This window comes from Eufriesea mexicana, unplaced genomic scaffold (assembly GCF_001483705.2).
Source record: "Eufriesea mexicana isolate 0111107269 unplaced genomic scaffold, ASM148370v2 scaffold3780, whole genome shotgun sequence".
Taxonomy (NCBI): Eukaryota; Metazoa; Arthropoda; class Insecta; order Hymenoptera; family Apidae; genus Eufriesea; species Eufriesea mexicana.
In genome coordinates, this window is record NW_016911795.1 from 744,825 (window position 1) to 770,462 (window position 25,638).

Consider the following 25,638-nt stretch of genomic DNA (forward strand, 5'->3'; position numbering starts at 1 on the left):
TTATGGGGTATGGCAAAAATATTTCATAAAATAATTTTGTTTATAAAAAATATATCCTTACAATAAAATTTACTTATACATATTTATTTAAATTAGAGTAGCAGATATTACAAGCAAGAAATAAGAAGTACATCATATTTTTTGAGGAGACCAATATGAGATTGATTAATATAACTATTTTTGATTTCATCTCATTGCACTGGTCAAACATTTGATTCTTTTATCTTATCTATTTATTCATTTTTATCAAAATCTTGCACCCATCAATTATATCAACATGTACAAGGTACACATATTACATTAAAAATTACTGTAACTTAAAACTGATGCATGCAAATTGTACATTCAAATACTATTTATTTAAATGACACATGCTCTTCATTTAAATAAATCAAACAATTTTTTTTTTTAATAGCATTTAATTGCATTGTTTCTATGTCATTAAACCTTAAATCTAAATACTTCTAATTTTATTTCATTTTATTTTATTTTATGTCACTCTATGTACCATAAATATATACAAACATTCAATAATATATTTACATCTGTAACCTTATTTTAGGTATTTCTAACTTGACTTTATATAAATAACAAACAGTGTTATGACAATTATATAAATAATAAAGAATCCTTAATAACATTTATTTTTTATCACACACACTTGTGTATTTCTTGGAGAAAATAATAAGACGCTTTTTTTAAAACAAAAATATTTATTGTATTCAATTGTACTCCAAATAAAATATGTTCATTAGACGAAGAATATATCTCAATTTATTTATCCGTTTTTTTCCATGATATAAATGTTTTATATACAGTCACCACGGCACATAAATTGACAATAAACAAAGAAAATTTCGATTCAATTTTACATCGTATTTAACATTGTAACTTATGCCAAAATGTTAAGAACAAACATTAAATTCTGTCGACAAAATTTATTCTTTGAAAGAATATTATTTAAATGGTACCTTATATATTACAAAAGTAATAGTAAAATAAATATTTATTTCATCGAACAGCGAAGTAAAAATCTTCGTTAAGTCGGCCAATTTGAAAGAAAAGAAAAAAAAAAGGGGGAAATGTTGACCGAGCATGATCGGATCGTGAGAGAATCGCAATGTACAAACATCGTTAATTAACCTAGGCATCCAGAAACGATGGTCTATTTACCGTATCACCATGCTGAGCTCTGCGTTCAGAAACGGTATCGCTGCACGTTCGAGACACGCAACAACAGTCAACCGATCGTTTGCACAAAAACTATCGAAGTATAAAAATCATTTGTCCACTGTTATGCCTTAATTTAATTTTCCATTTCTAAATTACACTGTTACTATGTTCATGATATTCCAATAGTGTCGCGCTGATGATCCTCTTATTCATGATTACAGCACACACGGGGATCACAACCAATATTAACGGCAAGAAATCACCCTAATTAGGAATAATAGTATCAATAATACTTCACGATAAATGAGACACCGATATTTTTTTCCTCGATAATCGCTAGACGCACCAATTATTTGTAAGTACCTCGCATAAACTATACCTATCGAACAATCACGACCGAAGGATATATGAGTAGAAGCCGCCATAGGCACCAATGTAAGAAAAAAAAGTTCCTTGTTTCTTAGCACAACCTAACGTCTACACGATAAAACTAATGCAGCGCCAATTTCAAATAAATCAAGACTCACTGATTCTTTACCATATATATATGTAACCACGCATGTTTCATTAGTTTTATACTTATTGATTTTTCTGATTTTTCATGATTTATTTATTTATGATATTGTTCTTTCTTTCTGAGATAATAAATGATGTACAAAGTAGCAAATGGAATGTAAGATTCTTACATTATTTAAAATAAATTTTTATTATATTATTTTCGTATGCATGTTATGATATCGTTTCTAACAATTATTTTAATATTATTGAAGTATCAATTACATCGATTACTTATCGACTTTATCGAAATTACATGTATCTAATATTTCGGACAATTATCGATTACTGAATTATCTATATATTTACTATACTATTCATAAATATAAATGGTGATGTTTAGATTAGTAATATTTGTAAACTAAATTCTTTACAAATCATTAATATCGTCGTTTGAGAATACCGATATTTATAAATATCTTTACTTGAGAAGCATTCACTCTGTTTTAAATTGTAAGTATACTTATCTCTGTTTATAAAACGGTGGCAATAAACAAAACTAAAACACATTTCAGGACTCATTTAAAATGTTTAAATGCACTTCTGGAAGGTCACGATACTTATATTAAGAACATGTGTTTACTGAAGTCGTACAAAGATGAAGCCGTTATAGACTGATAAAGTCGTACATAGACAAAGAAATCGATTCTTTTATCATGATCTAACGTTACATTAAATAAATTTATAGAAAAGATTAAACTCTGATATTGTTCGATAACACGAAACAACGCTGTATTTTTACTGAAGGATTAGTCTTTGGACTACACTAACTAAATTTGCAAATCAATAAAAGAGAAAAAGATATCTAAAGACATTTAAACGATTAGAAAAGTCATTTAAGATGTATCTGAAAATGATTTATGATCCCATTATATTTATATTTATATATATTTATATGTACATATTTTAAACATTACCAACTTTATGGCAAAGTACTTACTATTATTATAGTATTGTTAAGCATAAATGTTTCATTCAACATTCTCTGTATAATTTTAAAGTAAAGCATCCTTAGTTACTCTCGTTGTAATAATAGTTTAAATTACTTATTTATTAACGAGGTTATATGTTTGAGAAAAAAAATTATTTTTATATATTTTTTATATTATGTTTTATATTCATAATTTTTATTTGATTCTAGAACATTGACACCAGTTAACTGAACCTTTGGAACTAGTTAAAGGGGCTAGTATTAAATTATACCTAAAGCTAAGATTTCATTAAAAAAGGAATAAAAAGATATGCAAGACCTTATTAATCATTTGACCGTATCATAATCAAGTAACGTGTTGTTAACAATTTCTCTCTTGAAGTTGATATAATAAAATTGATAAAATTGATATTTTTTAAATATAATTTGTACTTTTTTTTTAATATTCATGTTGACCGAATTGTGAGAAGTAAATTATGAAATTGTTATTTAACAATATATAGGTTCAATATTCACTATCTCTGGGACAAATAAATATTAATAAACATTCAATAAATCGAAATTTGAATGATTTTATTTATTTATTCATTCTTGGTTTGTCCAATTTTTTCAAATTTTATTTAAACTAGAAAATTTTAATATTTTGTATAACAATAATCATAAACCGTAAAATAGAATTCTTTGTATATTTGTTTCAGATTGTTCTAGCACAAATGTTAAATTTTAACTAGAAAATAAATATTCGAATGCATATGGTGCATGGTTTACATAAAATCTCACATTCTATACAAGCTTTCAATTATGGATCATCTAAAAACTTACCAATTAATTAATTAAAAAAGTACCGCTGGACATGCAAACGTTCGTCTCGGTACGTAACTTTTCTTCATTAATTATACGTCGAAGATTGCAACAATTTCTCCTCCCTTTATAGGTCATATAAACCGCTATATCGTATTTCATTATTCTATCTCCGTCACTTCAAAACGTAATGATTGTTTTTGTAGCTAATACTTCATTCTTCAAGATGACCTATCAATTTGAAGACTCGTATTTTGGATGAACCACAATCGAAATATACCAAATAATGTTTAATCAACGAAGATGGATGTCGGTAAAAAGAATTTATTTTTACTTTTCTTTTCGAAGTCACTAGTCGTTTTCGAAAAACATTGGAATCGTTATTTCCACATATACTTGAGGTAATGATACAAAAAGGAGTTGGTAAAAAACATTGATTAAACAATAAAATAAGATTGAAATCAGAACAAATATTTCTCTTAAAAAAATGGAGAAATCTTGTTTTGTAAATCTGATAAAGTTCGACGTATAATACTTTGGCATGGAATATGATATATCTCAAATAATAGACAAAATTGCAATATTAATGTGCATAATATATTGTTGCATAATATTACCACTTAATATTTTTCTAAATATAAATTTCATTTATCCATAATTTTTTAAATATTTTTTAGACTTACCTCGGCTATCAAAAGGGAAAAGCAGAAAAACAAAACGATCGCTTGCCTCAACAGCTTTGTTAAAGTACCTTGAAATGGCCATATTCCGATGATGGACAAAAGACGTTTATTTAATAAGTAAGCAGGTTGTTCGAAGAAATCCATGTCGACTATCGTCGCGCTTCTTTCATCGCTTCAACTTATAATCGTAACAAAGAGGTGAAGATGAAATCGATAGAAAGCGCATAAGCAGAATCGATGAAGATTTGTTCGTTAAATCATTAACGAGAAAATTAATTATTTAAACAAACGATACGGACCATCATTCCATATCCATTAAGTACGAAATCGAGATAAGACAGTTAATTCGAGGAGATTACTGTTTCCCCTCCATTTTGGTGCACTCTACAAAGAACATTTAAATGAAACGATCGATTGCTATTAGACTAACTGCTAAAAGCTATGTTTATAGAAGAATGAAAAATTGTCTATGCGAGAACAATTTTCATTTTAAAATAAGATAATTGAGCAAAGGATTTCTTCGGTATTATCGATGTAAAAGGGGCAAAACTGAGACTGTGGCTCACAAGTTACTAGCATATAAGAATTTTTACTCGTATTTACTTCGTGTTCTCATATTATAATATACATTATACTTGTAATAGCAAAGAAATAATTTAATTAATTTAATTAAATCGATGGTATCGTTATTACACATTTTGATTTATATTAACAAAAAGAAGTACAACCGACCCTGTGAAATCTTGATTTCAAAAACATCATTTATTCAAAAACTGTTGTACTTTAATTTTTAATATCTTTAAAGCCGGATTATGAAGTTTGGCATGGAATTGAACTTTTTCTTTCAAATTTATTTTATTTATTCATTCTCCTAATTTTATAATTTTATATTTTATTTCAGCTTAGAGGATTATACAATGTCTGGGGAGTTAATTATGATGCAGTTATCGAGTGCATACCACCGGTCATATCAATTTTTCTCAGTTTGTCGATGTATTTAAACGGAATTTTTAATGTAAAAAAGGTAGATATTTCCGTTGCAATCAGTTCATAAATAATCATTTAACTTTGATTCTATACTGATTGTTAGTAGAAAATAATTTTCTCAAGATGAAAGCTACTTGTTTCTTGTTACAATTAAAATTTACACGCAGTAACGAAAGCATGAAGAAACTTTCGAAAATACATTTGCAAAGGAATTTTTATGATTTTCCAGAGCAAATCTTTTTCGTTTTATTTTTATCAAACAATTCTCTTTTTGTCCGTACTGCAGATTAAGGATATGCTTTTATTCATTAAAAATAACCACGATTATTATATGAATCGTCCAGAAAATATGATTCTTCGATATTATAACATGCAAGGAAAAAAGATTACATTTTATTATGCCTGTGAGTACATCAAGTCTGAAAGTGAAAAGTTTTCCATTTCATAAGTTTTCAAGAGTGAAGTACCATATTATTTCTATTTTAGCATACGTTTATATAACAGTATTGGTTTATTTAATGTTACCAACGGTTCCACTGATAACTGATCTCGTTATACCTTCAAATCATTCTCAAAAGAAAAACTTTCTATACGAACTTGATTATGGCGTGGACAAAGAACAGTATTTTTATTATATATGCATACACTCATATGTGGGAACAACTATGATTGCCAATTTAATTAGTTCTTGTGATACCACATATATGCTATATGCTCAACATGCCTATGCTTTATTTGCAATTGTGAGGTAAAGTCTACGTTTCCAAAGATTTGATGATTTTTTATTGCAAAATAATTTTCTTGCAGTTATAAATTGAGAACCATACATATTATGGATACAAATTATTTGATAAATATGAAGGATCATCATGTGCTCGAAAACTACAAAAATATCGAATTATTACCGGCGGAGCAGAAGAAAGTTTACAGAAAATTATTCATTTGCATAAAAGAACATCAAAATGCGATAAAGTTAGTATTTTTAGTATATAATGACGTTGTTTATTTTCTTCTTATGATAAAAATTAATATATTTTGTTCTTCATAGGTATTCAAATCTTCTTGAATCATTGTTCAGCAAATCCATACTTGCTCAGTTGTTCTTCAATGTGCTTTGTTTTAGTATTACAGGAGTTGAAGTAAGTATTTATACAACTAAAGTTGAAAGTTTCTTATAGATGCAATAACACAAATATTTCTCTACCCTTAGGTTGTAATGAAAGTAGGTAATATAAGCGAAATGATAAGATTTGGATCGTTTACGTTCGCACAAGCTGTTCATATATTCTTTCTTTGTTTACCTGGACAAAGACTATTAAATCATAGTGAAGAAGTATATGTCGCAGCGTAAGAATTTTTCATATTTTTTATTTCTTTAATCTTTATATTTTAATTGGAAACTAATTTATTTAGATGCGAAGTAATATGGTATATACTTCCTAAAAAGTGTCATAATTTATACAAACTTTTACTTGCAAGAACTTTGATATCTAGTAAAATAACAGCTTTCAAACTGACAATTATGAGAATGGAGACATTTCTTACAGTAAAAACTTTTTATCATAATTTATTATGAATAATTTTAATACCATTTGTAATTTTATTATCATTAATATTTTTAGATTATTCAATCTGCAATGAGCTACTTCACTGTATTGTTATCAACTATATGAATTTAAGTGAAACATATTTTAATTACATATTTAATCAAAAATAATAAAACACTTTTGTTCTTCAAATTTTTATTTACATTACATACTGTTATGTATGACTTTTATCTTTTATTCGGTGACGTTTTGTTGAAAACAAATATACTTAAAAGTGGATAAATATATTTACATCAACGCGTAATAAATTGTAATATAAAACTTTTAACATTTACACATAATGTTATGTCACATGTTATACGATATTATACTGTCCTCGAAATCAAATAACTTTTATGTTATATCTCAAAATATATCGCGATTTTAAATTCTTCCCTTTTAATTGTAACTCGTAGTTACATTTAGAAAAATTATAACTATCTGTTCAATATGTTAAGTATCCAAAAATATGCAATTTTTTGAGAACAAAAAGTACATTTTACATAACAAAATAGTTGCCATAGAAAATCAAGTTCATGCTCGTAAAGAAACGAACTGGTGAAAAACATCTAAAATATGAGGATCCAGATCTGGTGTAAAAAGTAAAGTCTCTAATGTTGACGAATATTTTTGAACTTGTTCATGGTGCTGTAAATAGAATAAAACATATCATGTTCAAGAAAAAAATAGATTTATTTATATTACTTTATAGAAAACTTACAGTTAAAAACACTTGTTGTAATCTGCCTATAGTCCATCTGTACCAGTGAGTATTATAATCTATACCATCAGTATCACAACGTCCTAAATGCTCTGACAGAATCATTATAAAACGCTGAAAAGATATGTATAATTAATTTATTAATTTTATTTATTTTTATAACAGTATTGATAACATAATTGACTAAACCTGGAAAATAATAAGGAATAAATTTTTTTGGTCTGCTTGAGCTGTTTCCAATTTCTCCTCCATTCTTTCCACTACGTCTTCTGATGGCTTTTCTCTGTTTCTATCTTTGTTGGAATCTTCGTCTTCTGATGATGAACCCGATCTACTTTCTGCTCTTCTCAATTTTTCACGAGCTTCCGCTAATTCCGTACTTAACTTTGATACATGTTTATTCTTCTTTCGAATAATTAAATGAAGAATTTCCCAGATATATAATCTATAAACAAAAGAAGTTTTTTAAAATGATACAGTTCTAAAACTATATTCTTGTTTCAAAAGTTGTATGTACTTAGTAAATTCTGACACCATCTCTTTAGAAAATATCCAATTGGCGATGGCACTGCATTCGATAATTCCAGTCTTTAAGAATTTGTCTGTTAAAACTACCATCATTTGATAGTGATTCTTCCATAATGCATACATATTTCTCAGAATGCATATTTGAGCTTCTTCAGTTTCAGCAAGGACCTGAAATTATAAATTTACTAAATTTATAAAATGTACAAAAATACAAATTTATTAAATTGCAATTAATTTTGTTAGAATAACAATATTTGTTTAAAATCTTACTTGAAAAACATCATGAAATTTTCCTATTGCCGCAAAACTGTGACTAAAACTCTTCGAACCTAAATTCAATAATGTTTGTACAAAGACATCGATTTTCAAAGGATTGAAATTATTTGTCTCTTCATTTTCCCTAGGACCTGGTAACGTATTTAATACATTGAGTACTTCTTCCGGTGTACACTTACGTCTAATGGATACAACTAATTCATGAGCTGCTGCGGTACCCGGAAGCGAACCTATAACAATTTTCTTTTAATAGATTTTATCTATTATTTGTAAATGATGATATAAAAAATATATTTACTGGCACCCTCGAAAGTGTACTTATAAATAGGCTCTGGAGGCGGTGGAATTAGATCAGCGTATGATTCTGGCATCATATCTCGTATTCTTTGGTAATACGATAATCTAAATAAATTATACATAATATATAATTTTTAATTAATTAAATTAATAATTTAATTATTATTCAAATATTTCGTTAATTAATTTAGCACATATACCGTAAGGCTTTTAGAAGTACTTCTCGAATGAATTTCGGCCGTGGATGTTCTGGATCGCGTTGTAAACAAGAATCCCAATCTTCCCAAGACCAACGAAATTGAAAATTGCTTAAATGATACGCAAACCACCAAACAAAACGATCAAAAGCAGTAGCGGCCATACTATCTATACGACGGAACAAAATTTCTGTCGCTTGAGCCAAAACCTACATCAAATATGAAATAAACGTATAAATACATATTTTTATTTGTATATTATTTCAGTATATGTTATAATATTGCATTATAATCTTACTTGTGGCATTGTTGATGGCTGTAATTTACAAAGCTCAATTAAAATTGATCCATAGCATATTTCTAAATGCTTTGGTGCTGGTAATCTAAACAGTTCCCCAAATATTACTTCAACAATACAATAGTCCAATGGTATTTTTGCTTTATATGGAAAGTTCAATAGTTGAGCTGCACTGTAGTTTATTACACATGAATAATTGAATTATAAGATTGAAATAGTACAAAAACAGTAAATACAAAAAGAGAATACATACCAATCTTTTCTTTCAAAGAAATAGTTATTGATAATTTGCCTTAGATGTTCCTCTATAAGAAAACGTTCTATTGCATGACTTCCTGGTAACAATGGTCCTTCAGCTGGACAATCAGTATAATCAAACATGCGGAAAACTACTGTAGGTAATGGATAAGAATAAGATTCATGATGTGGTGGTGGCATTATTGTAGGTAAATTATGTTGCAATGCTTCACATAATATTGAATCAAATGCTAGATATGGTCTAGGAATATGTTTCTCTGCCCAATTATCTTGTCTAAGTTTCCTCACTTGAGCCCATAAACAGTCTAAGTATTCTTCTTGAGGATGAGGTGTATCACTTGACCAAACTCTTAATGCTGGTTGATGCTTTTTACTTCTTTTATTTAAAAATATCTCTATTGTGACCATTAAATGATCCAATTCTTGTTCTTTTTTCTCATATAATTCTCTTCCTACCCATGGTAATGTTGATAATACAGCATACACATACCTGTAATAAACGATAATAGATAAATGTACTTTGTTATATTCATTCATAAAATCATATTTTTAAAAAAATGTTATTTTTACATACCAATCTCGTCTTACTTGAGGTACACCATCTTCATTAGCAGTATCTAACATATTGTCAAACAACTGCATTAAAGATCCACAAGATAAAACATGACAATTTACTAAATCAGCTAAAAATCTTAATGAATATCTAGCTATATCCCATTTACAGGCTTTTAGTGCATCTTTAAAATTCTTTACCATATAGTCAACAAATTCACCACCAAAATTGAAATTCTTTGCATTTAACAACCCAACAAGTGTAGTATAAATTGTACACTTCTCTGGCATTCTAATAGCACATTCAGTTAAAATCCTAAGTATTTTGCTACGAAATAATCCAAGATCAGCTTCTAACACTGAAGCTAAACCTTCAAGATTGCTTTCCAGAGATGATGTAGATTTTTCTCCTACTCTCAAAATAAGAGATTCAAGTCTGTCCTCAATCTCTTGATTCTCTGATACCCTCCTACGTTTTTTATATGCTCGTTCTAAAAATTTATACGAAAATGACATACTTTTTTGTAAGTAGAAAAAAGTAATCTTTGCAATAATTATAATTAAAAATTTTAGAATTAATGGTAGCAGGGAAAAATAAAATTTTACCATATCCATCTTCTTCTTCGTGAACTCTCCTACGACTCATTTTTGAAAAATTAAATATATCGTGTTTATCAATCGTAATATTTACAACGTAATTTACTCCAACACGATTATATGTCCATAAGATTACAAATTAAAAGTCATTTAACTGTAAAACATCATTGAACAACCTAATTCTTCAATCTTCCATAACCAGATCACTTCGGCTGTAGGTAATTATGAAGCGAAGCGTTACACGAGATATAACCATGAATAAACTAATGTAGATTGTTACATGTTTTAAATATTTGTGACTCCAATCGTGGAAGTTGAACATCCACCTAGTGAAGGAATGATAAACCTTAGTTAGAAATATAGAAATCGGTGCAGCAACTCTACTACATCTTTAACTCATGATAAACAGTGGTGACTCGCAAATAGGCTCTACATTCATTCTAACCTAAGCTGCAAGTAGAGTCGAAGGAAAAGTCGAATTTTATATTTTGCATTCATTTTATGCAATAGTTGAAACAAAATGCCGGGAAGTGTGAAAGTAGAGTCAAAGACGAACAAAGAAGTCAGAAGTGGAAAGGAGGAGGATAAAAATGAACTGGTAAGTTCGGTTATTGTATAAGAGTTAGTTCAAAATATGACTTCTAACAATAAAAAATATAAAATACAAAAAGATATATTTATGTTTATTATAAATTTAAATGATTTAGATAGATTATTCGAATTAAAAAAAAATATAAATTTAATGTTTATCATAATATTTATTTTCTTTAATGACTTTTCAGTCTGAAGAAGATAAGTTATTACAAGAGGAGTTAACTCATCTCGTTGAACGTTTGCAAGACCCCAATAACAGTTTACATTATCCAGCTTTAGAATCACTGTGTAACCATATTCGTGCTTCTACTACATCAATGACCAGTGTTCCAAAACCTCTTAAATTCATGAGGCCTCATTATGATACTATGAAATCTATTTATGAAAAAATAACAGATATAAAATCCAAGGAATTATGTTCTGATGTTATTTCTGTTCTTGCTATGACCATGGGAGAAGGTAGAGAATGTCTTAAATATAGGCTTACTGGATCTGCTTTAGCCATTAAAGAATGGGGCCATGAGTATGTTAGACATTTATCAGGAGAATTAGCTGGTGAATGGGATGAATTAACAGATGATGCAGAAGCTACAAGCAAAAAACTAATAGCTTTGGTGCATGAAATTATACCTTATAATATGGCTCATAATGCAGAAACTGAAGCTTGTGATCTATTGATGGAGATTGAAAGATTAGATTTATTAAAACAATATGTGGATGAAAGTGCATATCAAAGAGTTTGTTTATATTTAACAAGCTGTATACCGTATGTAGCAGATCCAGAAAATAGCGCTTTACTTCTTGTTGCTGCTAGATTATACAGAAAGTTTGGTCAATATCCTCAGGCTGTTAGACTAGCAATGCAACTGAATAATTTACCTCTTATTGAAGATATATTTACAAATTGTACTGATCTGTAAGTTAAACTATTAATGAAATTATTTTATCTAACAAAGTGTAAATCAATGTAAACTTTTTTTTTTTTTAGTTCAGTGCAAAAGCAATTAGCATTTATGTTGGGTAGGCAACAAATTTTCTTGGAACTTCCAGAATCTACCCCAGAATATGATGATTTGGTAGAAATTATGTCTAATTCTTTGCTAAATTATCATTTCCTTAATCTCGCACGTGAACTGGATATAATGGAGCCAAAAACACCAGAAGATGTGTACAAATCACATTTAGAAAACTCTAGATCCCCATTTGGTGGTGGTCAAGTAGATTCAGCAAGACAAAATCTTGCTGCAAGTTTCGTTAATGGTTTCGTGAATGCAGCATTTGGTCAAGACAAATTATTGGTGGAAGATGGAAATAAATGGTTGTACAAGAATAAAGAGCACGGAATGCTTAGTGCTACAGCATCTCTTGGTCTTGTACTGTTATGGGATGTTGATGGTGGTTTAACACCAATTGACAAGTATCTTTATTCTTCTGAAGATTATATAAAATCCGGTGCTCTACTAGCTTGTGGTCTCGTCAATTGTCGTGTAAGGATCGAATGCGATCCTGCATTAGCTCTTCTGTCTGATTATGTATTACATAGTAGTAACACAATGCGCATTGGAGCGATTGTTGGTCTTGGTTTAGCATATGCAGGTTCGAATCGAGAAGCGGTCTATGGTCTGCTGATTCCTGTACTTAGTGATCCTAAATCCAGTTGGGAAGTCATAGGTGTAGCAGGCCTTGCACTAGGAATGGTTGCAGTTGGTTCTTGTAATGCTTACGTTACAACAACGATAATGCACGCTCTCATAGAGAAGTCAGAATCAGATCTTAAAGATACCTACGCACGATTTCTACCTTTAGGTCTTGGATTATGTTTCTTAGGGAAACAAGAAGCGGCAGAAGCTATAATAGCGGCTCTAGAAATAGTACCTGAACCTTTCAAATCAATGTCTACAACTTTAGTAGAAGTATGTGCGTATGCTGGTACTGGAAACGTTTTGAAGATTCAGCATCTATTACATATTTGTTCTGAACATTACGAACCGTCTAACGAGAAGGAGGACAAGAGCGATCGAAAAGATAAAGATAAGAAAGAAGAAAAAAAAGAGGATAAAGCAAAAGACCTTAGCTCAAGGCAGGCAATTGCCGTACTTGGTATTGCTTTAATAGCAATGGGAGAAGAAATTGGTGCTGAGATGGCATATAGAACATTTGGTCATTTGTTACGTTATTGCGAGCCTGTTATTCGGCGATCCGTTCCTCTCGCACTTGGACTTATATCAGTCTCCAATCCGAAACTGAATATACTTGACACATTATCCAAGTTCTCTCATGATAGCGATCCAGAAGTAGCTCATAATGCGATCTTTGCAATGGGTTTAGTCGGAGCTGGAACAAATAATGCAAGATTGGCTGCAATGTTAAGACAACTTGCTCAATTCCATGCAAAAGATCCAAACAATTTGTTTATGGTTCGCATTGCACAAGGTTTAACACATCTAGGTAAAGGAACCTTGACATTATCTCCATATCATAGTGATAGACAAGTATTAAGTCCTGTAGCACTTGCTGGACTTTTAGCTACACTAATTGGTTTTCTGGATGTAAAAAACAGTAAGTATTCGATCTTTTTTATGTGCTATGATTATCTAAAATATATTAAATAAACATAATTTTTGTTTTCAGTCATTCTAGGTCGATCGCATTATCTATTGTACACCTTAGCAGTTGCAATGCAACCAAGAATGTTAGTAACATTTGATGAAAAATTAAATCCTCTAGCTGTACCGGTTAGGGTTGGTCTTGCTGTGGATGTCGTAGGACAAGCGGGAAAACCAAAAACCATTACTGGTTTTCAAACACATACAACTCCCGTTTTACTTGCTTATGGTGAAAGAGCAGAACTTGCAACTGAAGAATATATACCTTTAACACCGATCATGGAAGGTTTTGTAATTTTAAGGAAAAATCCAGACTTCATACCTTAACTACAATAAAATTAAGTGGAAAGCATATTTTATATAAGTTCTAGTATAAAATATAATGAAAACTGTTGCATATATGCAGATGATTTTTTTGGTATATAATTCATAAATTAAATAATAGATTTAAAGTAATTGAAACTATCGTGGATTTATTTTTATGAATTGCTAAAATATTTAAGCAATGAATAAATCAGCAGTTTAAATAATTTTTGTATTTTCACATGTTATAATAAAATTACATTTCTTTAACAATAATATACTTTTATAAATAAAATACTGGTCAACATGTAAAGTATTCAAAAAGTAATCATTCTACGTTTATATGTTACAAAAATAGTAAAATCTTCGTTTACAACTGCACTTGTGTATTGGCAAGATAATATGATAAGTAGTCAGTCACATATATACGTATGAAATGTAAATATCTAAGAGATTAGCTCTTAGTTATGAATATTCGTGTCATTAATGCGTCAAAAAGTCATTGTGAACTTTTTTCAAAGGTATCATGTATAAAAATGTAAATATCTAATGATTCCACGAATTTATATCAATCAATAAATTCTATTAAAAATCTTAAACTACACGGCTTACATTACATGGAACGTAAATAGCTAATTTGTGATGTTGTTTTCTAAAAATTGTATGTAATGAAAACAAACTGTGAAGTATAGTATCACACTATTACACATATATCTATTATATATATTAATTTTGAATTACACAGTTTGTTTCCGGTCTATATAAAAAATATATGATTATTTTAAGCAATATTCGAACACATTTACATTTGTTGCATTATTTTTAACTAGAAACATTTATAGAAATGTAAAAAAAAGTATCAAAACATCATCAGTTATGGTAAAAGTCCATAATTATCTACTCTTGAGCTATTAATCTATAATAATACTAATAGACATATGTGTCTATACATCACTGCACAACTTGTACAATCTTCATATTTATTACAAAAGATTTTATAGAAATTATAAACTCTTCAAAAATTAAAATGTGTCATTTACGTTATGTTTTATGATACCAACTTTTATCAAACATATTTTTACCATTTTAAAGGAACAATATCTGAATAAAAATTTTTCAATAACTGCTTGTTATAGGTATTAACAAAAATTTGCTTCCATATTACAATGAACAGTAACTGGTGCTAGAACATGATGAGGAGATCCTAAATGGGTTGTTGGAGATGGAAGACAAGTGGATTGTCTTCTTAAATCAGATTCGGTATTAGTACCAACTACTAATAGTGGTTCAGCAAATATTTGTTGTTCAGAATCGTCATGAGGTGTCATCGTACTGTATCCATGATCACTATCACCACCAGGTGGTTTTCTATAATTTGTGGATACCTTATATGGCGATATAGGGGTAATACCATCTCTTATAAGAGAATCTAAATTATTTTTTGTTTGCTCCAATTCCATAGGTTCCACATCACCTTCTAAATGCGTCATACGCAGCATATCAGGGGACGTATGTATATGTAAACACTGATGTTCTAAACTAGATTGTACAGATCGAAGTCTATAACAAAATAGTATTACACCTAATATCAAAAGAAATGCTAATATTCCACCCGCTACAGGTCCAACAGATGGCCATTCGCGTACTGCAATTTCTTCCGTTGACTGAGAATCTGAAAAGAATTATATCTTTCAAGAAAAAGAATAATAAAAGAAACATTATATAAAAAATCACTTACTGTATGTGCCATCACTAAGTGGCATAAAAGATCCAAGAATACCTCGAAAGCATCCAGACATATCGCCACAAAACGGTGCTTGCAGTGGTGTTTCTCCATCATTGTCTAGATGACACCATTGACAGCCTACAATTCCTAAACATTCATTTTCTATTTTGAACATTTTACAATCAATGGACGGACACGTTTTCAAATTCGCGGATTGTATCCAAGGCATTTGCGAATTTCCCCCTTGTTCGTATGGTATCGAACAAGGTTCGAGATCATTCATATCGTTTATAGTATATTCCGCGCAATTCGAGTAATATAAAGCACATTCACATGGACATTCACATTCAGTCTGTTCCATTCTTTTGCAGTTTAAGCACGAGCGATCCATTGTACTGCATGGACAAAAAGCTCTTAATAAATTGCAAGTCACATTAACTATCCCTAAAAATACATTTGTTCCTGGTACTGCAGCTACTTGATACTTAACACAATGTTCACCATGAACTATGTTCGTAAGAACCTCATTGAGTGAAGTATTAAATTGATAGTACCTTTGCACAGTACCATCTAAGTAATTTGCGCAAGCTTTTTTCTTCACAAAAAGTTCGTGATTTAATATATCGTTTGCAACTAACAATTCTTTATGAGTCAAATGTTGTTGTTCAATTTTACCAGTTGGTTCTAATAATGCAGGATGCGATACTAAATATCCTTTATCATCCATTAAGAAACATTTTAGCGTTAAATTATTACAAAATGGAAACATTTCTTTCAGAAGTCTTGAAATAAAACCTAATGCTACATCCATAGATATGATTGCAACAGCGTCATCTTCTGTAGTTGCATCTAAATTATGATGAACCATGTGACTTAAAGTAACAACATATCCAGAACCACCAGCACCCAAATATGGAGATGTAAAAACTAATTTTCCAGGATGCTCCAGTGATTTTTTATACCATATTCTTCTCTTAGGATCGAAACCAGAATCAAGCATAATTCCTGGATATATCTCTAATACTCCACTTACAACTCCAACAATGTATCTATAACAAAATTAAATAAAAATTCTAATTCTTTTAAAATCCTGTTTTATGAAATCGTTTAATATATACCTTCTTATTATAAATTTATTTAAAGCACTTTCTATATGCCTGCCTTTAAAATAACCCAACATTTGAGTCAACATAGCAACATCTGGCCTAACAGATTGATGCAAACCAGGATTAGCTAATAATCCTGTTAAATCCTTCAAATACGCCATATAACTCTGCATTGTAATAGCAGATCCAGTTTCTAGTAATTTAAGTTGATCCATTGGTGACTGAAAACACCATGGAGAAAGGTAGACCACTCCTGCTGCTAAAATATAAATATATTTCCTTCTAAAATATCAATAACATTCTCCATTTTTAATCAACAAATGGTTAAAATTCATTAACTTACACAAAGTCGAAAGTTTGTTGTGATAAGTACATAGAATGTCTTTATCAGCAATACTATGCATTAAAAGATCAAGACGATGATGTAAAATATTCATTGACAATGTGGGCACTAATTTTGCAACAGGTAATATGCTTTCATTAGTTTTTGATACTAGACATAATATTAAATCTCTATATGTCAAATGTTTCCATCTATACCATTTCTAGAATGTAAACACTGGGTGAATGAAGTCTTATATATATTTATAAATAATAATGTACTGTATGTTCGAAAAAAGAAGGCACAGCGTGTTTACATCCTCACAGCTGATTCTCCCTTGATCACAGGCAGTGGTCTCTATTGGTCAAAACCGATGACCGATGGTTTTCGTCACCATCTTTGGCTAATAGCAGTCACTGCCTGTATCAGCGGAATTAGTCATCTCTGAGGATGTAAACACGCGATGCTTTCTTTTCTCAAACGCACTATACCTGATCTCCTAATTGTGTCTTCACATTTATGGCACCTTCATATTTTTCAACCATTGTTCTTACAGTTTCAGGACTAATATTTTCTATGTGATGTAAATTAACTTTGAGAGGTTGATCCATCATCATTTCCATTCGTGGAAAGTCTTTGTGAATCCAAACTATACCTTTATTATCAAATAATATAGCATATACATGCATACCAGCATTAAAATATGTTATATCATCAAGGAAATTTCGCAATTTAATATCTAAGGATATTAATGCTTTATTTGTAATATGGCCAATAGACAGAGTCATTGTTTTACTATACAAATCAAAATATGGATCAGATAAGTAATAATCTTTCTTATGTTCCTCAGAACATCTCAAATTGGAAAATAATTTTGACACTTCAAAGCCAAGTATATTTTGTGTTGGGAGAGTTAGAATACTATCATTGTATTCCTTAGTGTTTGAATGTGATTCCTGATCTACAAAAAAAGACTATTAATAATGCATGACAATACACACGCGCGCGCGCGCACACACATACATATATAATTAAACTCACCTGAAAGAATTAATATTGTTCTTACATAGCCATTTATTTTCCCTGTAGAAACCATGTTTCTTATTTTTCTCAAATGTGAAGTGAGCTTAAGTGTATTAGTCAAATGTATAAATACTACTTCACCCTTTACATGTTGAAGTAACTTGTTAAAATCAAATTCAATGGTATTATTTGTTTCTAATATATAACAAAAAATTCTATAAGTAATAAGCAAAGAATTATAACATGTATGACATATAAGAAAATAATTCTACCTATTCTAGTTAAACTGTGAATATAACGTGCTAATTGAAACTTATTAACATCTGTGGCTCTCAATAAACCATCCTTGCAATGAATAGAATTATTACTAGAAAGACCAATGACATTAATATAATCTGTATGAGACAACATATCGATTATTGTCTCTGCAGTTATTTGAGCTAAAGTAATATCTCCTTCAGACATAAACATAGCATGCTCAAGCAGTAATAATACATTCTTTTTTGGACAATATTGAGACAATAAAAGAGGTCCTATATTATGGCCTGCACTAGGTGGACCACACATAGTAACTGGATACATAAAAGGTAATAGATGTAAGTTCTTCCATTCTTGATTTCTTAAATGAAGTGCCAATTCTAAAATATATAAATTTATATTAGTCTGAAAATTGTAAATTCTAAATAAATTTAATTTACATACCTTGCACAATTTGGGAACAGAAATCTGCTAATCCATTCGATACTATGTCTAATCCATTTGTAGATTCAGAATAATCAAACTGATTTTCATTTTTTGCTAAAATTGGTTGTATAATATTATAGCTCTGCTTTAGAAGTTCTGCATAGGACAACAACTTGTTATTCAATTTATCTACCAATAAATTCAACCTCGTGTTCAAACTACTCGAGACATTCATAAATTCCATTTCATTAAGCATCTTTTGAAATGGTTTTAAACCAAGTTCTGCATCAGTAATTGACCGAAACTCGTTCGACAGTCGAATTATGATATCTCGCAAACAGGTTCCATTAAGCGGTTCTGCATTTACTTGCTTTCGTAGAGTTTTACCAAATTGACATTTTACATTTGCACTCGAACTCTCGTCAACTGAACTATGTACGTTTACAAGCACCGTTACAGTAAATCCTAATTGTAATATCCTCTTTCCAAACATCCTGTCAAATATTCTGTCACAAACAAAATTTAAATATATCGTGTGTCATTGACATCGATAGTTAATCTACATAAAACTGAATTAGTATTAATAACAATATTTAATTAATGTTAAATAATTTGTGTAAATAAGTAAATCAATAATCATTCTGTTTTTCAATTTACACCTGTTACTCTGTAACCTGAAAAATTCGTTATACCGCCATAACGACGCAGTCGCCACAAACAAGGTTGACAAGTGTACAACTGGAAATATTACTTTCTTGGCACTATCACTTCTAAATGAAACGTAATCGATGTGTCCTTAATATTACGAATGTATCTTGCGGTTTTAGAAATCTGCGATTAATTTTATCTTCAATATAACTTCTCGATTTTCTTTATTTTAAATATCATATAGAAATAATGATAAAAATAATAGTAAATGGTTTTAAAGAAATATACTATGTAACATAAATTTTAATTTGGAAGATGTAGGATATTAATGCAATAATAAAAGGTTGATTAACAAATTAAACCTAAAATTGTTAAAATTTAAAAAATTAGAATTTAAATGTTTGTTAATGATTAAATATAATATCCCAAAAATTTTATTTAGAAATAGTTCTAATTTTATAGATACAAACATCTAAATTGAGGAATTAAGAAATTAATAAAAATATTTGTAAATATAATATTAAAAACATTTTCAATTTGAATATTAAATAATAGAATTGTTATGGGACTTTTTTTGATAAGCAGTAGGTGGTGTTGAAGAATAAAATGTTCCTGCTTTTATTTCACCTAACTACTTGACATAAACGAAAATCATAAACGGATTCCAGTTATATTTTACGAACTTATGTGATTCGTATTTTTATCACAAAACTATTATATTTTTATATAAAAATGCATAATGGAAAAATTGGAAATAAGACAACATTGCACGTTTAACTGCAATGAAAAAATTACAAAAAACTACTATTTACGAAATTGCTTATTATGATAATGTCATGAGGTAAAGATAAATTTTATTATATGTTATTTGTTATTTATGTAAATACATTGTTATGATTTTAATTATAATAAGTCATAAAAAATAGTTATTTTTTATAACATGTAGATTTTTTTTCATATTATGCGCGTTATTAAAGGAACAAATTTTTAGATAAATAATAAAAATATATTATTCATACCATAAATATAAAATTAATAGTTTTATAATTATTATTTACAATGAAGTGTTGAGATTAAAATTATTCTACAACCATAATCACCATTGTTTTGTAATGTTTAATATAATTAGTATGTCGGTATTGTTTATAATATTCTAAAAACATATCTTTAAGGTATTTGAATAAAAACTTTATTTAAATATTAGACATTGTAAAATAGTTTACAAAATTACAATACTTTATAGATTGTAGTACAATAAATAAAAAATGATGTTTTATTCATAAATTACATAAACTATATATTTAAGTATCAAAAAGTTTATAAAAGTGTCATTACATAAATTTTAATACAAAAGGTTTAAAAATAACATATTTTTTAATACAAATGATTTGTTAATTTTCTTCTTACAACTGTTAAATGCATTAGTTTCATTAGTATGTTGACATTATCTAAAATTTTCTAAATAGGTCATAACAGAAGGATGACATTTAAGTAACTCTTTCCTTATTCATAATGAGGAATAAATATATTGGACATGGATATAATTAACATAGAAGATGTTGAAACTGGTGTTCGTCCATCTAAGAACTCTACTTCAATACAATGCAATTGCATCCACTCAAATTCAATATGCTATATTGTTGTAACAATTGCTACTTTAGCTCTTTTGGGTGCAATTGTCTTTATCTGCAGAGACTATATTAAAGTGCTACTCTATTGGATTGAACATCAGAACATATGGATCGTTACTGTAATATTCATTGCATTATTTACAGTGGTATCATTCCCTATTGTTATTGGTTATTTATTCCTTATAATTGCTAGTGGCTATTTGTTTGGTATATTAAGGGGTATCGTCATGGTAGTATTATCTGCCAATTTAGGAATAGCCATAGCACATGTTACTCTTAGTGCATTATCATCAAAATTACCTTTTCGAGCTCTTGTGCAAAATGATACTGCAAGAGCAATTCTTAGGGTTATATCTGGACCACAAGCTTTCAAGGTTGTGTTATTTGCAAGATTAACTCCTATTCCTTTTGGATTACAAAACACCATTTTTGCAGTATGTGTTTTCTATTTAATATTGAATGATAATAATGAAGAGCAACATTAATAATAATACATATAAATACCTAGGTAAGCAATATGGGTGGCATTCAATACCACATAGCTAGTGCATTAGGTTTACTGCCTGCTCAAATTATCAATATTTATTTGGGCAGTAGTTTAAGATCTATGCAAGATGTCCTTGAAGATAGATCAACAGCAGCAACTGGTTACATTGTCTTCTGTTTCCAAGTATATTTTTAGTTAAAACAATTGAGATTTAATTTTTTATACTATTCAAAAATATGAATAATTTTTCTATTTCAGATTCTAATAGGTATTTCATTGATGGTATATGTTGTACAAAAAGCACGTAGGGAACTTCAACTGGCATTATTAGAAGCTGATCTTGTCTCAATGGCTGATACCTCACACTACCTTCTTGATACATTACCAGATACAGTTTTAACAAATCTAATTGCCTAAGAATTGAATGAAAATTTTCCTTTTTCATTGGATACCTGCATGTTTCATGTCTAACGATTTCATTCGCATTGTTGTAATTAGTTAAAAGAAAAATATTTAATAGATTGGAGAAATTCAGTTCATTCTACATTAATAGCAGAAATAGTTATACAGGTATCTTTCCCATGTAATATTGTCTTAAAAGTATTGAATATTTTGTGATACAATCAACATTCATGATAATACAATCAACAATTTCTTTATTAAATATATTTTAATACAAATTTTTAGATAATAACAAAAGCAAATAGCCATATCACATTCATATTAAATTTTTCTTTCTCCTTTTTTAAAAAAAAAAATTTTTGTGCCAAATCTCAATTTCTTAACATGAAAATCTCCATATATTATTGTCTTCATATATTTCAGAAATCTAAATGCATTTATATTTGTTAATATATATTAATTTTTATGTACTGCTGACAGCTTTGCATTTACTTTTAATAGTACTTTTCCATAATATAACAAGTCTTCCAAAACATTTATCATTTGGATATTTGAAATGTTTCTAAACATACAAAAACTTACTGTAAAAATTCTAATTTAGTTAAACATATGAAATATAGAGGTTCTTAAGTATCAAAATCCAAGAGAAAGTAACTTATTTAATTAAAATAAATTGCTATATAACATGTTTATAAAATTTATGTAATTACAATTATATTTTGTATAAAATTAACACAGATCATTTACATAACATTTAAATTTTATATAATAAATTATCAGACTTGATGTTTATTTTATTGGAAAGACTAAAAATATAATTGAAGCTGCAGATAAAAATATTTGCATTCATTTATCATTATATTATTGTACAAATTAAAGTTTATGGTCATTTTTCTCTTACATGCATCAATTGATAGTTTGAATTCATTTTTTTTCAAGTTAATTTAAATATTGGCTTAATAGTATATAGTTTTATTTTATTAAGGAATAGTTGAAGAAAAAAGGTTTATATAGAATTAACAATTTTCATTTATACATATTATGAATGACTATGTACAGAATCCAATAACTTACAATTTGCATGGTAAATCAAAATATATCAGATAAAACTACATTGTACAAATGTAACATACATAATTATACCAAATAAAAGAACTTGGATTCACATATTGCAATTTAATTACTTTTTAATTTATTTACAATATTTTCTTTGGTATTTTTCTAATGCTCTTTCAATAACTGCAAAAGTAAAATCTGCATCCATCTTTGTTATGCATAAAGGTGGTTTTATTCGCAGCACCTATGTACATTGAATGTCATAAATATTCAGATATTAAATATTATAAATAGTTATAAGTATAGCTATTAACTATTAGATAACTTACATTTGCATATAACCCCCCTTTTCCAACTAGTACACCCATATTTTTTATATCTTCAAAGATCTCAAGTATATATTCAGTTTTTAATGGTTCTTTTGTCTCATAATTTGAAATTAATTCAATTCCGATCATTAATCCTTTTCCTCTAACATCGCCAACAATATTAGGAAATTCTAATAAGAAAGTGCTTAAGCGGTTGATTAAATAAATACCCACTGTGTGAGCATTTTCTTGAAGGCTTTCATCTTCTATAATCTAAATTTTATTATATTAGATGTTATAATTAATTTTCAGATTATTAGAAAAAAAAAAGAAAATTTTAATATAATTTAGAGAACGTGTCAAATTAGATATACTAACATCTAGTACCGTCGATCCTATAACACATCCAAGAGGATTTCCTCCGAACGTATTAAAATGCAATGCAGAATTTAAACTCTTGGCAATTTCGCTACTTGTAACTACTGCACCAAGAGGAAATCCGTTTCCTATACCTTTGGCTATAGTTACTATATCTGGTTTTACACCGTGACTCTCAAAACCCCAAAAATGTTCTCCCGTTCTACCGCAACCTGTCTGAACTTCATCCGCTATGCAAAGACCACCCATTTCATGAATATAATTATATACCTTCTGAAGAAAATATTTGGGATATTGAACAACTCCTCCTATACCCTAAAAATTATATAATATTTGTAATTAATATTTCTAAGTAAACTAATTAAATATGACGGAAAAGAATACCTGAATACTTTCAGCTACAAATGCTGCTATACTATGCGTACAAGGTAAACTAAAACGAAACGATTCATTAAATTTCTGAAAATATTTTTCAGAAGCTACACACTCTCCAGCTTTACAGTTACATTCCCTTCCCATTACTTGCACAAGCGAATCCCTACATTTTGATCCACCCCAAGTACCTTTGTACACATCTGGATATACAGTCTGAAATAGTACATATATATGTACTTGCTTTACATTTGTTCATTTCCGATTTATGTTACTGTTGGATCTTCCACAAAACATTTGAATATGGACCTAATACTTAGACTTTACTTACGTGTATGTAACCAGGCGGCTGTGTAATAAATGGGTACTGCCATGTACTCATTGCTGTTGATGCTAAGGTTCCATAAGTTGCACCATGATAACCATTTCTTAATGAAAGGATATTATGATTGCGTGTATAAAGTCTAGCCATTAAGAATGCCAACTCGTTTGCTTCAGAACCGCTATTTGTTAGATATACTACTTTTAATTCATTTGAAAATTTACCAATTAACTTGGTTACATATTCGTATAAACGAAGATGCATATAAAGGGAAGATATATGGTTCAATTGTGATGCTTGTTTAGTTATAGCAGCTACTATCTTTCTGAAAAAATATATATCATTTTTTTATATTCTTTAATCTTTTATATCGTTATTATCTCTTGTATTATGTTAGTCTTACGGATGAGAGTGACCAACAGAGATAGTAGCAACTCCACCGAACATATCTAAATAACGTTTACCGCGATGATCCCACAACCATTGTGCTCGACCTTCATATATTAATAATGGTTCTTTATAAAATTGCTTCAAAGAAGGTGATATGATCAATTCTTGTGCTCTCTTTACAACTTCGTAATTTATACCCTAAATTATAAAGAAATGTAATAATGAAATTTTTGTTATGATTATAATATAAAGAAAAAATAATCTCTATGTACAAACAAAATGTCTTACCTTGTAAATAGAAGGTATGTATTCACAATCGGGCATTTTCAAAGAATCTTTCATCATACTTGCATAATTTCTAATTTGCATATTAAACCCTAAGATAATAATTTACATATTAGTCATTTTTTGTGAAAAGTTTAATTAAAAAATTCATTAGTTATATAAAAATAAAGATTATTAAAGATCATTAAATCACACTTTAAAATTTATTGTTTAATTTATTAATTATTTAATTTAATTTATTATATTATTTTTGTAAAAATATGTTGAACATAATCATACTTTTTTAAAAAATATATTGTAGCAGAAGGATGACCTTACATTTAAACAATTAATTAAAATTTAATATATAAATTAATTTAATTTAAAATAAAATACTTACATTTTAAGTTCCATGAATTAGCACAAGTTGTAGTAATTTGTACATACTTCTTTGTTGACATATTCTTCCAAATTTTATTTTTTAATTGTCAAAGTATGAACAGTCTCGTATGTACTCGTATTGTATGTGTTTTAACTTCTTGACGATCGTACATTAATGAGGAACGGTACCCGATT

At 28.8% G+C, this 25,638-nt stretch overlaps 7 protein-coding genes across 9 annotated transcripts in view; 3 read left to right on the forward strand and 4 right to left on the reverse strand.

Moving 5' to 3' along the window:
• Window positions 1-1,564, reverse strand: part of Pli (E3 ubiquitin-protein ligase pellino) — a 7,696-nt gene extending 6,132 nt beyond the window's left edge. For 2 of the 3 annotated variants that reach the window (XM_017905443.1, XM_017905445.1), the window contains exon 1: window positions 1,174-1,555. Coding sequence is in view for 1 of the 3 variants with exons in the window: in XM_017905445.1 (XP_017760934.1) it covers window positions 1,174-1,184 (11 nt within the window). In the remaining 2 variants the exon portion in view is untranslated. Of the gene's footprint in view, window positions 1-1,173 lie in introns of all 3 variants that reach the window. The other variant, XM_017905444.1, reaches the window with a different exon arrangement.
• Window positions 1,565-3,947: 2,383 nt separating this feature from the next.
• On the forward strand, window positions 3,948-6,803 carry LOC108551142 (odorant receptor 13a). The gene is made up of 9 exons (XM_017905183.1): window positions 3,948-3,965; window positions 5,045-5,167; window positions 5,417-5,534; window positions 5,617-5,878; window positions 5,938-6,102; window positions 6,179-6,269; window positions 6,341-6,477; window positions 6,544-6,676; window positions 6,753-6,803. Exons 1-9 carry the CDS (start codon window positions 3,948-3,950, stop codon window positions 6,801-6,803), a joined length of 1,098 nt encoding a protein of 365 aa, XP_017760672.1.
• A 447-nt stretch (window positions 6,804-7,250) lies between these two features.
• On the reverse strand, window positions 7,251-10,641 carry Cbp80 (nuclear cap-binding protein subunit 1). Its single transcript, XM_017905302.1, has 11 exons — window positions 10,450-10,641; window positions 9,866-10,334; window positions 9,287-9,781; window positions 9,034-9,205; window positions 8,739-8,944; window positions 8,540-8,643; window positions 8,236-8,471; window positions 7,955-8,133; window positions 7,627-7,882; window positions 7,438-7,551; window positions 7,251-7,364 (listed from the first exon to the last, which is right to left on the reverse strand). The coding sequence occupies exons 1-11, from the start codon at window positions 10,487-10,489 to the stop codon at window positions 7,251-7,253; spliced, it is 2,385 nt and encodes a 794-aa protein (XP_017760791.1). The 5' UTR covers window positions 10,490-10,641.
• Window positions 10,642-10,855: 214 nt separating this feature from the next.
• Window positions 10,856-13,983, forward strand: Rpn1 (regulatory particle non-ATPase 1). The gene is made up of 4 exons (XM_017905211.1): window positions 10,856-11,038; window positions 11,223-11,950; window positions 12,023-13,593; window positions 13,666-13,983. Exons 1-4 carry the CDS (start codon window positions 10,961-10,963, stop codon window positions 13,965-13,967), a joined length of 2,679 nt encoding a protein of 892 aa, XP_017760700.1. The 5' UTR covers window positions 10,856-10,960; the 3' UTR covers window positions 13,968-13,983.
• Window positions 13,984-15,082: 1,099 nt separating this feature from the next.
• LOC108551161 (VWFA and cache domain-containing protein 1) lies at window positions 15,083-19,297 on the reverse strand. Its single transcript, XM_017905201.1, has 8 exons — window positions 18,823-19,297; window positions 18,393-18,758; window positions 18,139-18,315; window positions 17,589-18,058; window positions 17,119-17,320; window positions 16,788-17,034; window positions 15,682-16,718; window positions 15,083-15,615 (listed from the first exon to the last, which is right to left on the reverse strand). The coding sequence occupies exons 1-8, from the start codon at window positions 19,295-19,297 to the stop codon at window positions 15,083-15,085; spliced, it is 3,507 nt and encodes a 1,168-aa protein (XP_017760690.1).
• Window positions 19,298-20,223: 926 nt separating this feature from the next.
• On the forward strand, window positions 20,224-22,020 carry LOC108551162 (transmembrane protein 64). The gene is made up of 4 exons (XM_017905202.1): window positions 20,224-20,293; window positions 20,919-21,517; window positions 21,592-21,753; window positions 21,829-22,020. Exons 2-4 carry the CDS (start codon window positions 20,987-20,989, stop codon window positions 21,985-21,987), a joined length of 852 nt encoding a protein of 283 aa, XP_017760691.1. The 5' UTR covers window positions 20,224-20,293; window positions 20,919-20,986; the 3' UTR covers window positions 21,988-22,020.
• Window positions 22,021-23,152: 1,132 nt separating this feature from the next.
• LOC108551143 (alanine--glyoxylate aminotransferase 2, mitochondrial) lies at window positions 23,153-25,523 on the reverse strand. The gene is given in 8 exon segments (XM_017905184.1): window positions 23,153-23,272; window positions 23,358-23,609; window positions 23,715-24,029; window positions 24,099-24,302; window positions 24,418-24,733; window positions 24,812-24,996; window positions 25,087-25,175; window positions 25,463-25,523. Coding segments are annotated over 8 exon segments (1,542 nt in total).
• Window positions 25,524-25,638: the final 115 nt, after the last annotated feature.

Bases quoted from the DNA above. Each gene is read 5' to 3' on its own strand.
- LOC108551162 (XM_017905202.1), top strand. From the start codon at position 20,987: ATGGATATAATTAACATAGAAGATGTTGAAACTGGTGTTCGTCCATCT. The intron at 21,518-21,591 runs GTATGTGTTTTC...ATAAATACCTAG, and splicing joins TACAAAACACCATTTTTGCA to GTAAGCAATATGGGTGGCAT. The intron at 21,754-21,828 runs GTATATTTTTAG...TTTCTATTTCAG, and splicing joins ACATTGTCTTCTGTTTCCAA to ATTCTAATAGGTATTTCATT.
- Rpn1 (XM_017905211.1), top strand. From the start codon at position 10,961: ATGCCGGGAAGTGTGAAAGTAGAGTCAAAGACGAACAAAGAAGTCAGA. The intron at 11,951-12,022 runs GTAAGTTAAACT...TTTTTTTTTTAG, and splicing joins TTTACAAATTGTACTGATCT to TTCAGTGCAAAAGCAATTAG. The intron at 13,594-13,665 runs GTAAGTATTCGA...TTTTGTTTTCAG, and splicing joins TTTTCTGGATGTAAAAAACA to TCATTCTAGGTCGATCGCAT.
- Cbp80 (XM_017905302.1), bottom strand. From the start codon at position 10,489: ATGAGTCGTAGGAGAGTTCACGAAGAAGAAGATGGATATG. The intron at 9,782-9,865 runs GTATGTAAAAAT...CGTTTATTACAG, and splicing joins CCTCAAGTAAGACGAGATTG to GTATGTGTATGCTGTATTAT. The intron at 7,552-7,626 runs GTTTAGTCAATT...ATATCTTTTCAG, and splicing joins TATTCCTTATTATTTTCCAG to CGTTTTATAATGATTCTGTC.
- LOC108551142 (XM_017905183.1), top strand. The intron at 5,535-5,616 runs GTGAGTACATCA...TTTCTATTTTAG, and splicing joins GATTACATTTTATTATGCCT to CATACGTTTATATAACAGTA. The intron at 6,677-6,752 runs GTAAAAACTTTT...TAATATTTTTAG, and splicing joins GAATGGAGACATTTCTTACA to ATTATTCAATCTGCAATGAG.
- LOC108551161 (XM_017905201.1), bottom strand. From the start codon at position 19,297: ATGTTTGGAAAGAGGATATTACAATTAGGATTTACTGTAACGGTGCTT. The intron at 16,719-16,787 runs GTATATATTAAA...ATTTTGTTATAG, and splicing joins AATAAATTTATAATAAGAAG to ATACATTGTTGGAGTTGTAA. The intron at 15,616-15,681 runs GTAAGTGATTTT...AATTCTTTTCAG, and splicing joins ACTTAGTGATGGCACATACA to ATTCTCAGTCAACGGAAGAA.